The sequence below is a fragment of the Myodes glareolus genome, chromosome 2 (genome assembly GCF_982192425.1).
Source record: "Myodes glareolus chromosome 2, mMyoGla1.1, whole genome shotgun sequence".
Classification (NCBI taxonomy): domain Eukaryota; kingdom Metazoa; phylum Chordata; class Mammalia; order Rodentia; family Cricetidae; genus Myodes; species Myodes glareolus.
In genome coordinates this window covers 130245340-130263379 of record NC_142027.1, presented here as the reverse complement: position 1 = coordinate 130263379, position 18040 = coordinate 130245340, and the positions used below count along the sequence as shown (strand labels likewise).

Genomic DNA, 18040 nt, shown 5'->3' with positions numbered 1-18040 from the left:
AGATTCTTCCCACTGGACTTGCAGGTCTCGGCTATGGGGCCCTATTGCATGGATGCTCCTTTCTCCATCTTTGAGCTTTCTCCATGCTCTTGGTTATGCAGCAACTTCCCGTCCTCTCTGGCCTCTGGAGGGTGCAGATCACTCCGTGAGCTGGCACTGTGCTCTGTCAGCTTTCAGTTGGAAAATGAAGGCACTGTCCTCTTGCACAGACGTTTAAGAGATGACACATCTCCAAGGGAGCCAAAGGAATAGATTGTCCTCTATAGGTGGTGTGGGTGGCGAGGTGGGGCAGCTGCCTCACACTTGATCATATCCTTATCAGCTTCTAGTCAGAGTAGTGAGTGCCCGGTTTCCCACTGGGGGCTGCAGGGGCTGTGCTCTGTGATGACGACCACGACCACGTGAGAATCTTCTGGAGGCTCCATCTTCACTTCAAAGACACGGTGGGGGTCCAGCTCCTTTGATTATATCCCTCCATTTATGGTGCTCCCCTCTCTTCAGAACAACAGATCAGTTTCTTCTTCTTTGGTCCCCTAAAGTCTTTGAGTTCGATGGTGTTTCTAACAAAGGCATGTGATGCTTGGGCTGGGCAGTGAGTGGAGAAACAAAGACTTCAGTGGCTTTCAGTCTTTGTGGAAGGTCACACAGTGATCATTAGGAAGCCCTTCAAACTGGAGGCTGTAAAGTTTCGAAGCCCAGACTTTTAGCCACTCTGTGAAACTCTTTCCCTGGCACAGAGCATTGGTGAAGTGGAAAGGACTTGAGCCTTTGAGTTGGAAGACCTCATTAGAAAGGCCTAGAAAGCAAGAAATGACATAAACTTGCACTGAGTTGGACATGTATATACCATTCATAGAACACAAAGAAGATGGGATGGTGGGTAGATGGGTAGGTTGGCAGATGGGCACAGAATAGATGGACAAATGGGAGGACAGAAAGAGGAAATGATGGGATAGAGGAAAGGAAAAGTAGAAGGGATGGCCTTATGGGTAATTGAATAGGTGGATGGCTAGATGGGAAGGTAATGCATGGATGTATGGGATGAATGGATACATGGAAGAAGGGGTGGGTGGATGGTTGAGTGGATGGATGGATGGATACATGGATACATAGATGGATGGATGGATGGATAGATGGGCAAGTGGATGGGTGGGTGAGTGAATGGGTGAATCGAAAGGTAGACAGATTGAGAGACTGAATCCAGAGAGGCAAGTGACTCCGAAAGACTCTCAGAAAGGCAGAGCCAGGGTCAGAAGCTCCAGCTTCCTGTCTGCTCGTTGTTGGGACCACAAACACCTGAGATTGACACTGCAGTTTTCTCATGGTCCAGGGATCTGTAGATAACAGTTACTCAGACTGAGGCCAAACCCAGATTAAGCTTTGAGTTGACCTAGTCCTGAGGTCCTCTCCCTCCCCTGTGAGCCGGCATGCAGCATCCTGCCATGCCTGGAGGAGACTCTTACACACTGTCAATCACTCCACATGGCAGACATTACCTTTCCTCCTACTCCTTAAAAGAGAAAACCAGAGCTCAGAGAGCACAAATCACTTGTCACTTGTTGTTGGCCTTCTGCAACGACAGACAGAGGTGGGCTAGGGTCCAGCCTTCACCTCACAGCCCCATTTTAACTCCATAGCAGCATGTAAGGAGGACAGAACTGCAGGTTCGTGCCAACTGCAGGAACAGAAACTGAGGTTCTCTACACAGCTGACAGTGGCCACAGGAAGTCACGCTGGCACCAAAGCCAAATCCAGGCATAATGTGGCAGTAGACAGAGCGCAAGCCTGGACCACACATGGTGTTACACATGTCTGTTGTAAGGAGAGCAGGTCCTTTGTTTGTCCTGGCTAACTTATACCCGAAATAATAACACAGAAATTGTATTAATTAAATCACTGCCTGGTCCATTATCTCTAGCCTCTTATTGGCTAACTCTCACATCTTGATTTAACCCATTTCTGTTAATCTGTATATTACCATGTGGCAGTGGCCTACCGGGAAAGGGCATGTCTGTCTCTGGCAGCTCCATGGTGGTTCTCCATCTGCCCTTCTTCCCAGCAATCAGTTCTATCTACTCCGCCTACCTAAGTACTGCCCTATCAAAAGGACAAGGCAGTTTCTTTATTCAACCAATGAAAGCAACACATAGACAGAAGGACCTCCTACACCGCATGTCACCTTGCCTCCCCATACCTCAGTTTACTCTTCTGTTACATGGGTCTGGTGATGGGGAGATCTTCCCCCACACACTGCCTTTGTTCAAGCTCTGTCCCTGGCTGGCACTTGTTGCTGATGGCGTTCATCCTCCTGCCTCTCTCAACACCACATCTTCAGATTATTGAGAGTTCCTCTTTCCAGAGTTTCAGCACTAACTGAACTAGTTCACAGCCACCATGGGTCGATAGTCTATGGCACACACAGGTTCATGCTAGACACTCACCACCTTCCTAAATGGTGGCTGCAGTGGTCGTGGGGAGGTGTTGAAGAGCCAGGAGGAGCCATCAAGTCACAGCCCACAGTCAGTCACCTTGGGAAAGATAATGTGTGGGGACAAGGGTCTGATTTCAACTCAGGCCTGGCCTTGAATTTATCGCATCCCACTACTTTTTCCGGCTGAGTGCCTTTGGTGAGATTGACCCTCTGTAAGGGGAGTGGAGATGCTGGGTCATAATGCTTGCCGATGAGCATTGTGAAACTGAAACAGACAGACCACACCCAGCCACGGTCTGGCAAGCAGTGGGTACGTATACCTTCCTACTCTGGCCTCCAAGGGGAAAGATGGCACTTCTGTCTCTTTTATTCTTCTTTCCACTCCACTTTCCTGCGTTCTACTTTATGCTGTGTTCTTCAGGAGTTAGTGACCCACTGTCTGATGCTAGTCCTGTGCAAGCCCTGAGAGCGAGGGGGTGGTCTAGGCTGCTTGCTCTCCACAGCTGCAGTCCCTTCTGCAGGAAGGCGGGACAGGATCTCATGTTCCCCCAGAAGAGGGATTGGGCCTTCTACTTTCTGAAACCCACCTGGCTTTACTAGCTGGAGGACCTACGTGAACATGGAGGAAGTAGGGTGTTCTCCATCACCTGACAGAGTCTTGGTTTCAAGTGAAGATCTAGTGTAGAGGGGGCCTTTGGAGCCTGCACCAGAATACTCCCTCCTCACAGCTCCCCCACAACCCCTCCCCCGCATGCTTGCTTCCAGTTCTCCCCTCCCCCACTTTGTCTTTTAGAGATTCTCAGCTCCTCCACTCTGCTAAAGACATCTTTCCCCCAATTGCTACAACCTTCTCTCCATCTGCTCCCTGCCTGTGCAGAGTGGCAAGGTGGGGTGGGGGAGGGGAGGACTTTGAACTTGGGAGTGAGGGGTCTGGGAAGCCAGCTGGGCCTGTGAAACTCTGCAGAACAAGGAGGTGGGTCTCCCTTGGTATGAGGCATCTCCACCTGGCCCTTGGCCAATGCCTGGCTACAAGTGGCTGCTTGTCTCCTCTGTGGAAGAAAGACACGTTGCTAGAGAATCTGAACTGGACGGCAGCGGCCAGAAGATGGGCTTGGACCCAGAGCTCTCGCTGGGGGAGGAGAAAACCGGGCTCAGGCTCTGGAATCCTGGATGTTCTTCAGGGCCCCTTTGAGAGTGAGACCATAGCCAGTGGAGCTGGGATCCTAACATGGGCAGTGGGACTACACCAAGGAGTTTGTGGCTGGGTGTCTTCAGGGTGGAGAGCCACTTGGTATCAGACAGGATTCCATTGTCCTGTGTATTGGTCCAGCGAGGTCCCTGGATGCAGTTGGTGTGACTTCCTAGGTTACTGGGACTGTGTGTGTGGAAGCACCAGGGCATTGGCGGGTGAGGCCCTCAGGGGCCGAAAAGAGGGCTCCGCGGTGGAGAGAGAGCTGGCCTACTGACTGGGTTTGCAAGGACACATCGGGCACTCTTCCGCCTTGTCTGGCTGCCCCAGCATCCGTGGAAAGAGAGGGGACCCTGGGCCCACCCGGGACACGGCGATACCTCCAACTTCTCAGGGCCTGAAGAGCAGGTTGCCCCGAGCGGCCCTCGGCCGCCTCCTCGCGCTCACTCCCCCTCGCTCGCTCTCTCGCTCTTTCTCCTGCTCGCTCTCTCTCGCTGGCTCGCTCGGGCCCCAGCCCCCGCCCTCCGCTCGCTCGCCGCCCGCGGCTCCTCCTCACTCGCCCGTCGCCCGTTCTTGGTGCAGCTCGGTTAGAGCCACCGCAGGCTGCTCGTCCGCCAGGAGCCGCTGCCTCGACCCTACTGCCGGATTCACTCTGCCCGGATTCCTCTGTCCGGATCCCTCTGCTTGGACCCCGCTGCACCGATTCCTCTGCCTGGACCTCGTTCTGGAACTCGGCTGCTTGGAGCCTGCTGCTCATATCCCTCTGTCTGAATCCCGCTGCCAGAATCCCGCTGTTTGGATCCTTCTGCCTGGACCCCGCTGCCTGGATCCCTCTGCCTGGATCCGGCTGCCCGGATCCTTCTACCTGGACCCCGCTGCTCGGGTCCTTCTGTTTGAACCCCGCCATACGAATCTCCCGGTGAGGAGCCCGGCTCCGCAGCCACGATGCCAGTGGCACGGCCACACACCGCGGGACCCGGCAGGATCGCTCTGCTTCTGGTCGCCCTGCTACTAGGGAGCCCCGTGGCAGCTCGGGAGGAAGGTAAGTACCCCGAGGGCCCCGGCCCAGAGGGGGCAAAGTTGTAGCGGCTAACCTGAGCGGTAGGGGGTTGCGGCTAGTCCGAAGACACATGCTACCCGCCGGGCCACCCGAATTCAGGGCTGGGCACCTCATCCTTGCCAGAGCGCGGAGGTGGGGATGCCTCTGAAGGACTCTTGCCTTGGACTTCGGTCCTTCGTCGATCTTTCTGGCTGGGGCAGACTCTCTTTTGTAGTCCGGAGGAGCTCCTTGGAGTGGGGACCTCTTCAAACCTACACATTCTGGAAGCTCTCTGTAACTGCACCCAGGGCTGACTGCCAGATTATTTTGTCGCTCTCTGTGAAAGAGAATAGGTATGGAAAGGGGACAGCTGAGTGCTTGTCACCAAATTCCCTCCCATCCCACCATCGTATACTGGCTCGGGCTACCCGAGGGGCTGTCCCCTGGATGGGTCCCAGTCAGGTGTCAAGAAATTGGACTTGGGTGTGGCTTTCTCGGATGGAGGGGACTCAGGGCTCCCAGAACTTAGTGAGAAAAGAGATGTCAGAGCACCAGTGGCTGAACCCCCCCCCCCCATACAGCCTAGCCTCCCTCATGGATATTTGGAAGGAAGTGAAATGCTAATGCCATCCAAGTGCTTGCTGTTCGGAAGGGGTCTGAGTTTGTGGAGGTTGTCAATCCCTTCACTACCTGGAGCTACACCTTCGCTCCACCCTGCTGGGGTCCCAGGAAGTTATAATGAGATGCTGAGGTGGAGACAGGAATGGGAAATATAGCTCATCCAAAGCTGACCTCCAGAGCTATGGGGATTGACATACTGGGAGAGTCTAGCCGGGTTTGGGGGGTTGGACCACTTAACTGTTCCTCTTGGCAAGGTGTGACCCTTGTTTCCCCCATGATAACTTAAAATGCATAGTTGGGATGTCTACCTGAGTTGACCACAGCATGGGGTGCTCCCCTGTCCATGTGGAGTTCCGTTTCTTTTGGGTCTTCTTGACCTGGAGTTCAGGGGACAGGCATGCATTGCGACATCTCGCCAGGGAATTCTGTACCCCTGAGTTCAGCACCAGAGGCCCCGGACAGCTCTCAGCTCCAGGCCCTGCCTCTGAGTCCTGTTCTCTCTTCCTTATTACCTGGAGTGCCCAGAAGTGAGAGCCCCGACATGCTTTGCCCTTTTTTATTTAACAAAACATATCGCTAAGACACCCCCCTCTTTTTGTGAGGCTGTGGTATTTCCAATTTACACCAGGTCTGGGCAGTTTCCCTGGGAAAGATGGAAAAAAGGTTTGGTTTAAATCAATGGTTTCTACCCAGCATGCCCTTTCTTAATTAGCTGTCTCTTTCCAACAATAGAGTGGTGGCCTTGAATGGGATCCAGATCGCCCTGCCCCAGCTGTTAAATCTGCACACACACACACACACACACACACACACACACACACACCACAAGCAGCTCAAAGATGTCCTGGAGTTTGCCATCTTTTCTAAAGCGATTCTCCTTCTCAGTTCTGCGTTCTCTAAAGCACCACTCTGGGCATGGTGGGTGGGGTCCTAATGACATGTATAGAAATGCCACCCAGGATCAAGATTCTGCATCCTGATGCCCCAGTGTGTGCCAGTGTGTAGAAGGAAAAGTAGGATGTGTACATTTGTGTTTTGAATTTTTTAAGACACTTTGTGTTTTCCCATTGCTTCACACCATGTCTACTGAGCATATATATATATTTTTAAAATTAACTTTAGGGCACCACCAAGTCAGAGTCCACTGATATACTTCTTCCAAAGGCTTATTACTAACCATGGGGTTCTGACTGAGTCATAAGAAGGGAACCAGAGTGGCCCACGGGCACTGCCAGTTCCAAATGGTTCATTTGAAAACAACTGATCTTTCACAATGAAGTCTATTTTTAACCTGCAGCTCAAATCCACTCAGACCAGACAGGAGAGGTGTCAGAGGAGACCAGTGTTGTAGACAAGGCTTTCTGCTTGCCCTGTGAGTGGTGGAGACTTGTTGCGGTGTGCCTGTGCGGGGCTCTCGTTCTCTGGGATGCTTTGCTGGGAGGAGGGAATAAGTATGAATGTAACTTGTTTTTGAAGAGGGCCCTTATTGTCTAAAACACACATATGGAGAGTAATCATACATACATGCTAAGACTAAGCTTTCTTTTTCCCTTGGGTTAACAAAGCAAATTCAATATTGCTAAGCAAAACTCTCACTTGCTGCCTCCCCTGATCTCTGACATATGTAGCTGTTACATTCCCCGTAACTGTGTTTTCCTATGAATCACTGTCCTTTTTCAATGAATTTGAACTGCCTTTACCAGTGGCTACCTGATTCAAACTTGAGGGATTCTTCTTGTGTTCACATCACTCTGCTGTACGTTGGGAAACAATACCCGCCTCCTTTCTTTTCTCCTTCAAGGCAAAAAGGATGTTTGCTGAACATGTTTGGTCCATGACTTCTAATTAGGAGTTCGTCCTTGCAAGGCATTCAAAAGAAAGCAGTCTACCAGCTCTCCAGCCTCGGGATGGTTTGCTGCTGCAAGCCAGTACTGCGTACCTCCACTAGGGGCGCTCGGGGTGGTTTGCTGCTGCAGGCCAGTACTGCGTACTTCCACTAGGGGCGCTCAAAGCCGCAACTGGTAGTAGGAAAGAGGCAGATTTGGTTAGCGGGAAAGAAGCCCACGTGTGAGTCCTGTTGAAAGGCAGAATGGTTTCTCAGCCAGGTGATGGCCTGGCCGTGTGACTCCACTCCCTTCTAGTTGTACTTGATCCTTGCTCCTCAAGCAGAAATCACAGTGAACTCAGTTCTGCGTTCACAGTTCACAGTGAACAGTGAACAGTGAACAGCGGGAAAGCAGAGATGAGAAATCCGCAGAAGGATGCTGTTCTCAGAAAGGTATCATACGAACTCAGTCTCTGGCACATCCTTTTCTGCCAGTGTTTGGACTCCATTATAGAGGCAGGGCTCTTCTGGAGAGTAACTGGGCTGAATTTGTGGAGCAGGTTAGCAGGGTTCAGGAAAAGCAGCATTGAAATCAGAACCGCCCCATTGTTTGGGTGCGCTAGACCTACAAGAAGACCGTCTTGTCTGGGATTCCATTCTGCCGCTGGGAGCACATAAACAGAAGCAGGGGCGATGGAACCAACCTGGAAAGGTGGTTACAGTATTCTTTCTGTAATTGGTGTAGCTGGCACACATTTGGCAGGCAGGCAGTGCTTTCCTGTTTTCCTGAGCAAACTTCCTCTATGAACAGGCACCAAGAAGTCAGTCTCCTGAAGTTAGGTGAAGCAGATGCTTGCATAGATACTGAGGTGATTTAGGCCAAAGTGTGTGTGGGGGGGGGGGGGGTAGCAAGTGGCCCTAATCGCCTGTCCACAGCCTTTTTTAGCAAGGGAGAACTTAGTACCACATGATATAGACAAATTTCCTTTCCAGACCCTCATACTGCCTGACTTTGAGTCTACCACCAGTAATCAGAGTTCACAGTCAATGGCAATGAAACATGACAAATTGGATAGAAGGTGAGAGAGAACCTTCTAGAAAAAGTTCAAGTTGACGCACTGAGTTCTGACATGGCTCTGTTGAAGCCACTGTAACAACAACAACAACAAAAAAAAAAAAAACCTTTGGACTATATGACTGGAAACACATTAGTTCATTAATCATAGTTCTGGTGTCTGGAAGTCCAAGTTCACAGAGTTGGTGTCTGTGAGGGCTGTCCACTTGATGGCTGAATTCCCACTCTCATGTGTGACAAAGGACAGTGAGTCTGGGGCCATCAGCTCATCTAGGGGCTCAACCCCTCAGGCACTTCCCAAAGCCTGCCCCTCTGAGCATCATCTAGTTAGGAATGGGAGCTTGATGTATGGGTGGGGCAGGACATGGGCAACACTCATGGCACAGTGCTCTGTGCAAGGCACTACTTCCTGTGCGTACCTGCACCCCGGCAAGAGATCCGAGGGTTCTGGGCTGTCAGCCTGGGGCTTCGGTGGAGGGATAGACCACTGTGGAGTCTAACAGGCAGTCATATATTGTTCTCACTGCGCCTGATGGCAAAGCCTTGCCAAGCAGGTAGTACCGGGGCTGGCTCTGGAGGGATGCAGCAGGGGCCAAGAAGAGAGCTCTACACCCAGGAAAAGAAACCCTGTAGCAGGCAGAAGCCAGCAGGAGGAGGATGGAGACATATGCACTTGCTGTCCTCCCTGTTTCCCCAGACTTCAGGAGCCCCCTAGATGAAAGGGAAGAAAAGACAGTGAGCCACGGTGTTCACTGTCCTTCACTGCAAATGGAGAGGGTTTCTTCACAAAAGAGTGAAGTCAGCTGGTAAGAACATGCTAGCCCCCATTCAGTGTCCCACTGGTATGTTCATGGAAGCAACCCTGAGGTGGCCCTGAGAATAGCACAGAGTAAACCTGCTGGCTTTGCGAGGGGCTTGGAGCAGGGGGACGGGTTACCTCTGCAGACCACAGCAGAGTGGGTAAGTAATGAAAGAATCTATCGCGGAGCGTTGGCTCTGTTCCAAGCCTTGCGCTGGGTGATTTGTGACAATCGTGTGGAGAATCCTCACCACACAACCCACCAGACAGAAATGCTTGTTATTCCTGCTGTGCAGATAAGGGAAACTGAGGCACAAAAAGAAGGGGATCACAAATGGGTTGCAGCTGTGTCCATCCCGGGCCTGTATGTTACTCTCTTAATGTGGAGGACAGGTGTCACCTTTAGGAATCTCATTTTGGGAGGCAAGAAATGAGTAACTTATGACATGAGGATGTCAATGAATCTGATGTAGCGCCCATTTTACTTCATATGTGTGTGCATGTATCTTGGGAGAGGGACTGACACAGGGTTTCGTGTATCCCAGGCTGGCCTTGACCGCCTAATCCTCCTGCTTCCAGCTCTCAAGTGCTTGATGACAGGTGACACCACACAGGGCTCACTCGTGCCCTACGACAGCATGTTGCACACTTTGAAAAGGACGCAGCAAAGCCTATTGTTCTCTCACGAACTCCAGCCTTTTGTCTAGTTGTGGTGGCACACACCTAACACCCCAGCTCTCGGGAGGCTGAGCTGAGTGAGGATTGTGAGTCCCAGACCAGTTTGGGCTACAAAATGAGGCCGGATTGTGTGTGCATGTGTATGCATGCCTGCATGCACGTGTGTATGCAGGTGTGTGTTCAGGTGTGTGTATTGGGAGTGGAGCTCAGGGTTTATTCTGTGCAGCCAAGACGAATCATAAAGCAAGGCTGCTCAATAGCCCCAGAAGTCTTGGCTCACACTGAAACCGACTGAGTCAGAATTCAAGAGTTCCGGCACTTCCTAGCCACAAGCCAAAATCTTTCCATCTGCCGGTTGTAGCATGATTAATAAAAGCCCAGGGACAGATACTGGGGTTCAACCTGAAGATCCGAAAAGCAAAAGAGCCAACCACTGGTTCTTACCTCAACCTCAGTCCGGAAATGGTGATCCTGCCTTCAGGAATCTCAGAAGGAGAGTACATCTCTGAGAGCTGTCTCCTCCCATCTTCTATTCCTCTCTAGTGCTGGGATTAAAGGTGTGCACCACCACCACCTGGCCTCTGTGGCTAACTAGTGTGGCTACTGGGACTAAAGGTGTGCGTCACCACTGGCTGGTCTCTGTGGCTGACCAGTGAAGCTGTTTCACTCTCTGATCTCCAGGCAAGCTTTATTTATTAAAACACAAATAATATACCACTATAGCTGGTGGGTTGTCATGATCATTACCGTGAGACTGCCATCACGGGTCTGGGACAGTCATGAACTTGGCTCTCTCCAGGTAGTTGAGCCTCTGGGAGATGGGGCTATGCTGGAAACTGAAGACCCTGAACACTCGCACTTCCTGGCCTCCTCATGAGAGGAGGTGGCTGTGAGACCAGCGTAAGTCTACTGTGTGCCTTCCCGACAGTCTCCCACCTGATCCTGCCCAATTCTGTCAGGTGATACCGCTATCTGGGCTCTACAGAAGGGGAAACTGAATCTCGGGAATGCCCAGGCACTTGTCTGAGGGTCTGTTCGGGCTACTTTTGTGTCATCTTGACACAAACTAGAGTTATTTGGAAGGAGGAAACATCAGTTGAGAAAATGCCCCCGCCAGATTGGCATGCGGTCAAGCCTGTGATAGATTTTCTTGAGTGGTGATTGATTTAGGATTGGTGCTATCCCTGGTGCTGCTGGTCCTGGGTTCTATAAGAAAGCAGGCTGAGCAAGCAATGAGGAGCAGGTCAGTAAGCAGCACCCTCCACGGCCTCTGTGTCAGCTCCAGCCTCCATGTCCCTGCCCTGCTTGAATCTCTGTTCTGACTTCCCTCAGTGATGAACTGTAGTGTGGAACTGTCAGCTGAAATAAACCCTTTTCTCCCCCAAGAAGCTTTGGTTGTGATGCTTCATCGCAGCAACAGAAACCCTAAGGCAGGGTCTTACAGGCAAAGCATGACTGAGGCAGGATTCAAACCCAGGGTCTTTGGATCCCAAGGCCCAGCCTTGTCCTGGATGGTGGGGATCTGCAAAAAAGCTGTCACTTCAACTTTGCTCAGACCCGTGAGATGGCTCCTATGTGAGGCAGTGTTCCGTTCTTGCTCAGGCTGTCCCCACAGCCCCAACCACCCCACTAGGACAGCCTGTTGCTGGCTCAGCTGAGGCTACGAGATAAAATCTTCAGTGGTTGGTTTCAGAGTGCAGACTGGAGCTGTTTCTCCAGCTCCCTGGGCCTACTTGGGCCCCACACAAGACGAACACCATTCTCTAACCTTGAAGATTCTTTTTTTTCCTGACAGGGTTTCTGTATAGCCCAGGCTGGCCTGGAACTTGCTCTGTAGCTCAGGCTGGCCTCAGATCCAAAAGTTACCTGTTGCTTCTCTCCTGCATGCCAGCCATGCGGCTCTCTGCCCTCCCCCAATTCCTCAATTATGGGTAATTCACTCATTATTTCTTTGCAAGCTTCCCTTTCCTAGATGGTATACTTGACTAAACGCTAAGCACCCAAACACCCCCAACCTAGATCTGCCCCAGTGTGAGCACACAGATCATTTGTCAAAGATGCTAAGCTGTTCTTACCTTTACAGTGACACAGAATTGAACCTCCCAGATCTGTGTGATCTCAGGCAGCTTCATCTTAAACGAGGACGATAATGGGGTCCTCCCTCATAGGGTGGCTGCAAGGAAAATCAATGAGGCAACAGATATGAAATTGCTAAAGACATCTACAGCAAGAGGAGGAATAGAGGGAAATCAAAACATCAGGGAGGAGAGAGATTCACGGTCAGGAGAGAAGACCCCACGCGGTGCAAATGCTGTACAGTGATGACGGGTTCTCCACCGCGTCCGCCAGAGCCAATGTTTTCTTTCTAGAAGTTCTGGGGACCATTGTTCTTGCAGCTGAGCTCATTGCCAAATAAAAACTGTGGCTGCCCTACAGCTGGCCTTGGAATTTGTCCTCTCTTTGATCCCAGGCAGCTCCAAAGTCAGCTTATGCCCCACTGAATCCAGGGAAAACACGGAGACATTAATAAACATCAGGCTTCAGGGCGAGCCGTCTGACTTTCAAATCTGTTACTTGGTCGATGTGCATACATCCCGAGCGGGCACGGACCTTGCCTATGGTGATAGTCTCTGTCTTGCCCCACCTTAGTGACAAGGTACCTGGGTGGGTGGGGTCCTGTCAGCCTTCTCAGGGTCTGCAGTGTCCCCTTTTGAGGCAGCTCTCTAGAGTCCCAATCTGCCTTCACAAGAAAGATGTGCCTCAAAGTCCCATTGTGGGAGCTACAGAGCCCATGCTCTCTCCCTCGCTCTGACTCCCATCCTAAAGGAACTCCAGGAAACAGGCTAGGTTCAGCAATGTGTTCCCATAACCCCAGCACTTGGGAGGCTAAGGCAGGAGGATCCCCAGCATGGGCAAACATAGTGACTTCCAAGCCAGCCTCAGATGCATATATAGACCCTGTGGAGAAAGGAGAGAGGGGGAAGGGAGGGATGGGGGGGGGAAGGAAAGTGTAGAATCCTTACTTCTCTCAAATGTATATTTGTCTTCTGAGTTAAGAAGACACAGCAATGGGAGCTCTATGACTTCAGAGTCCACGAAGCCAAGGGCATCAGGAGCAGAGTAGCATGGGGAAGCTCGACAGGAAGCCAACACCAAGCCATGAGCCTCTGTGCTGAGCTGGTACCTGCATCTTTGAGGCACCCTTAGAGCGCCTTGTTCCTGGGAATAGGGCCATCTACACAGATGGCTTGAGTCAAGTAGACAGAAACCCAGGGGCCTTGGGAGATCCACAGCCAGGGAGCCCTGTGGGGCTTCCTTACTCTCTCCATGGATCTTGGAGAGCTGCTGATGGAGGGGGCCTGGGCTGTGAAGAGCTTGGAGGTTGACTGAGGGAGGCATCAGCAATGCAATCAATACCAGCCTTGGACAACAAACTAGACCAGGCTGGTGAATTCAGTCCATTGTCCAGGGTTGATCTTGAGCTTTGCACAAACCATAGCAGTGAAGGGTGCTGAGCATGGGCCTCTGGGTGGCAGCTTCCTGGTCTAGCCTTACCCATCCCCAGTTTGGACACACATCCAACAATGAGCATTATAAATGGGTGTGTGTAGGGTCTTCAAAAAATAGCCAGGACAAGAGCCAGACTGGGCAATGTGGTGTGTCGTGACCAAGGGCATGGGGTCAAGACCCCAGAGGCATCTCAGACCTCGCTATGTGACCTTGCACAAGTCGCTCAGCCTTGATCTGGTGGAGCTGGAAGTGAAAACAGTAGCAAGCATGGGTTCCCGCTGCTCTGGGCTAACCTAAGCTCTCATTCCTGCTGCTCTGGGTTAGCCTAAACTCTCATTCTTGCTGCTCTGGGCTAGCCTAAACTCTCATTCTTGCTGCTCTGGGCTAGCTTAAGCTCTCATTCCTGCTGCTCTGGGCTAGCCTAAACTCTCATTCCTGCTGCTCTGGGCTAGCCTAAACTCTCATTCCTGCTGCTCTGGGCTAGCCTAAACTCTCATTCCTGCTGCTCTGGGCTAGCCTAAACTCTCATTCCTGCTGCTCTGGGCTAGCCTAAACTCTCATTTCCGCTGCTCTGGACTAGCCTAAGCTCTCATTCCTGCTGCTCTGAGGTCGTCTTAGCTCTCAGATCTGAGTTAACTACCCAGACAGAAAACTCCATCTTCTAATAAGGATCTGCACTGGAATGTTTGTACCCCCCCCCACGTTTCTTATGTTTAAATTCATCACCACTCCTGGGTAGTGGGGCTGGAGCTTTGTAGGTAGCAATCAGCAAGAGGGGAGGGCTCTGAGAACAAGATTGGTGCCCTTACAAAAGAGGCCAGGATGGGGAAAGGCGTTGGCCGGCAAAGCACTTGCTTTACCAGCATCAGGATGGGAGTCTAGATCCCCAGAGCCGTGGAAGTGCCAGGTGAGCATGGCAGCATGGCACCCCGTCCACTATTCCAGAACTCAGAAAGCAGAGGAAGGCTCCCCAGAGCAAGCTGACTGGCTAGATTAGCTGTGTCTATGAGCTCTGGGCTCAGGGAGAGATGTACATCAGTGAATAAAGCACAGAGGAAGACTTCAACGTCAGTCTTGGGTCTTCACATCCACACAGACAGGCACACTTGCTGCACACGCACAAATGCAATTGAAAGGAGAAAAGGCTGGAAGACAACCCTGGACTCCATGCTGAAAAGGCTGGGTTGTGAGCTGCAGGTCGTCACAGGTACTGGATTTTCTCATCTCCGCAGTTAGGAGAAACAAATTCCTAAGAGCCACACATCTCCCAGTTGGTGGAACCGTGTGGCAAAAACCCAAAGGGAACTTAAAGCAAAGACACTCAGGACAGCTTAAGAATGGGCAGCTTGCCCCAGAGTTTTTGTCTTGTTTTGTTGTGTAGCTCAGGCTAGCCTGAACTCCTGGGCCTCCTGAAGTGCTTGGGTTGCAGGCAGCTATGGTGCAAGCGTGGAGCCAGGGATGCTGCAGGGAGCATCACCCTCCCATCTCTCTCGACTTCTTGTGCTTCTACTGGTCCTGACTCCCTCTTAGCCACCTGACTCCCATTTTCCACGTCCACCAACCTCCCAACTTAAGCTCATCCTGGGTGATTATGACTTCTGAACTTCTGCTAGAGCCTACGGTGGCAGCCAATCAGCACATGTGACCACGGCTCAGTAGGATTAGCTTCCTTTGCCATCCCAGCTGCATCTCAAACTCTGCCATAGTTGGTGGCTACCATACTGGACAGTGTGGAGTGAGCACCAGTCTCCATCTTCCCAGAAAGTCATTGCACAAGACTGTTCTAGGCCATCTCTGCCCTAACCAGGCTAAGAACATTCCGCTTTTTATTAATTCCCAGCTCAAGTTTTAAAGATGAATGTGATTGGTCCTGCGCTGCCCTTTGTGCCACCAAATGGACTGGCTTGCTTAACCCAGACATGAAGTGAGGTCACCCAGATCCGTAAGCCAAATAGAACAACGGCCACTTGAGACAATGCTCATGGACTCTGCTGCCTCCTTGAGACCTTAATGGTGCTAAGATGTGGTTCCAGCAGGCACATATGGCTAACAAGCTAGGAGGCCTCACAGTCATGGTGACTGACTTGTCTTCCTCAACTCTGAATGTGATCTTTGAGGCCTGGGTGGGTGGGTGGGTGGGTGGGTGGATGGATGGATGGATGGGTGGATGGATGGGTAGATAGGTGGGTGGATGGATGGATGGGTGGATGGATGATGCCTAGTAGATAGATGGATGATGGATGGATGGCATCTAGTCTTCAGCCAAGATGTAGAAAATATATTTGTAGAAAATATATATTCTCCCCATTCTTGACTTGGTGTGGGAATTTGCAGTTTGAGTTGATAGGGCATAGGATATAAGAAAACTGAAGGTGAACTTATTTAAAGTTGATCCACTCTAAAAAACCAAGCTGAGTATAAAGAGAAAAGACATAGAGACCTGGCTCTGCTGGTGCAGGGGAGTGAATGTGAAGAAGGAAACCCTGGGACAGAACTGGCTGGCTCTGACCTGGATGGTGAGTGTGAGCAGGAGGACGTCACTCTCCTACAGCCTCAGTGTCCTCTGTAAAGGAGATTCTAAATGCTACTTCACTCCCTCTGCAAGGTCCAGAGGGGATGCACGGATCACCTCCCTCCCTGCACAGCCCCACCAGGAGCCTTTCCTGCCCCACTCCATGCAGACAGTAGCCTGATACTAATCAGTGCACACCCTATGCAACTGTGTGTGGCAGCCCGGGTGGGGAAGTATACCACACCCCTACATTAACCTTCAAAGGGAGGGCGCAGAGTCCCCCACCCCCACAGCATCTCAATCCCTGAGGATTTCGGAACAGCCCCTCTACTTTCCGCACCCTTTGAACGCAGGTTTAGCAAGTTGTAAAGCTAATTTGGGGCCAACTGCCTTGGAAATTAATGTGAAATATGTGGAATCAAGCCTCATTTTCCAGGGCTTCAGGAGGGGAAATTTGCCTAATTTATGGCATAAATAAAAATGATGTGCTGAGGCTAATTTGCATGCTTTTGCTTCGATTAGGGTTAAAGACAAAGAAGCTTTTGCTTTGTTTTCACCCCTCCTCTTGCCTCACTTTTAAGGCAAGCACGAAACTCCTACTGCCCCAAATGTCACGGGAGCGAACACGCAAGCAGGTTCGTCTCTGCCTAGGCCTCCTCAGCTATGATGTGAAAGTGACAATGGCCCCAGTGTGTAGTCGCAAGGAGGACTTAAGCTGAAGAACTCAGGAACTCAGCGTGTACTCGCACACAGCAGGACCCTGTGATGGATGCACAGGACACGCGTGCCGCTGTGCTCAGGATAGCTTGCTTCCTTCCTAGGTCCTTTGAGGCTCCAGGGCAGGGGCAGGGTCTTATTTCTCTCCATCCCCACCTCCCACTACTGCATTTCCTGATGATGAAAGCTCAGGTAAGGTGGGATGTGGCCGAACATATAGGTGTGTGTCGCCTGCTTTGGTATGCAGGAAGTGTTTGCGTTGAAGAGGGCGTGTGTACGTGCATGTGAGTGTGTGTGCTCACCTGTGTGCATACATACAATGGTCAGAGGTTGACTTTGGATATGCTTATCTTTTCCTGTCACTTTTCGCCCTATTTAAGGGTCTCTCACTGATCCTCAAACTCAGCATTTGACTGTATTATCTGGCTAATAGCCACGCCCCTCTCATCCTCCAGAGTCGAGGAGACCAGCACGCTCAGCTTTGCTAGTTTTGACATAGGTTGCTTGGGTGCTGGGCATCCAAACTCAGCATGCACTTCCCCCACTGAGCCACCTCCCTGCCTAAGTGTTTCTTACATACAGAGATGCGCTGGTTTCCACACAAGCTCTGGGTGTCAGCAGACAGACGTCCCACCTTCCTACAAACAGCATGTACAAGGTAACCGCCCTTCCCACCCACCTGCGTGCTTATGAGCAGCTCTTCAGCTGCTGCGACTGGGCGTGAATGAAATGCTGCCTTTCCTGGAATCTTGAGGTGACAGCACTGTCTCAGTGTCTAATAACCACCCAGGACAGAACTTGCTCTTTTATGATTCCCAGTAGATAAAACATTTTGTGACGTCCTGAAGAGCAGCGTGATTTTACGACCCCACATCTACACTCTACTTCCCAATTTAAGGTATTTTACTATCTTCTTTATTAAATCGAGGCTCTGAACAAAAGGCACAGACACAGGTGGGTGTATCCCTCACTCTCTGCCTGGAGGCTTATCAGCAAGGATCAGCTCAGCCCAACCACAGAACCCTGGAGATAAAGTAGGAGCCCTGGGACCTCCCTGAGCCCGGGCACCTGTATGCATAAGGATATTGTGGAGCGGCCTCAGCGCAAGGGGAGCAAGAGAACAGGGTTGTCTCTCAACCCTTCTCTCCCTGAATTCTAAATCAGTAGATCCAGAATGCTACACAGGAGAAACTCGTGGAATGTGCTAGAATCCCTGCTGTCATGTCATGCACAGACTTGGGCTTAATTATTAGGACCTGTGGTAATGGAGAGGCAATTAGTAGTGAGCTCAGGGTGCATCCACTCTTGAAGATCTGCTTGCTGTCTGCCTCAGCACAATCTACCTGTGCTGGATGCTTAGAAGGCGTGAGGGGCACAGCCATACACAAACGAGGAGTTTGTCAAAAGAGCAAAGCCGCTCTTTGACCTCAGATGAAACTCCAGTACCTCTCATCCCTTGCTCTCCCTTGTGGACCAGACTGCAAGGTAAGAAGTAGGAAGCTTTTAGGGAGTCAGCACTGGGGCTTCATGAACTCCAAGACCACTGTCTATAGCCAAGCAGGTTAGCCCAGGCTTGCCCTCCTTCCAAAAAAGCAGCTACGTAGTGATGCTCTTTAATGAGACAAATACATGTGTCATTCCCAG

At 51.2% G+C, this 18040-nt stretch overlaps 1 protein-coding gene across 6 annotated transcripts in view; it reads left to right on the top strand.

Moving 5' to 3' along the window:
- Positions 1-4166: 4166 nt before the first annotated feature.
- The window catches only part of Sez6l (seizure related 6 homolog like), a 155906-nt gene continuing 142032 nt past the window's right edge, over positions 4167-18040 (top strand). For 3 of the 6 annotated variants that reach the window (XM_087903701.1, XM_087903700.1, XM_087903699.1), the window contains exon 1: positions 4167-4662. In XM_087903701.1, the coding sequence (XP_087759827.1) occupies positions 4566-4662 (97 nt within the window). In that variant the 5' untranslated portion in view covers positions 4167-4565. The remainder of the gene's footprint in view (positions 4663-18040) is intronic. The other 3 variants (XM_087903698.1, XM_087903697.1, XM_087903696.1) reach the window with 1 other exon arrangement.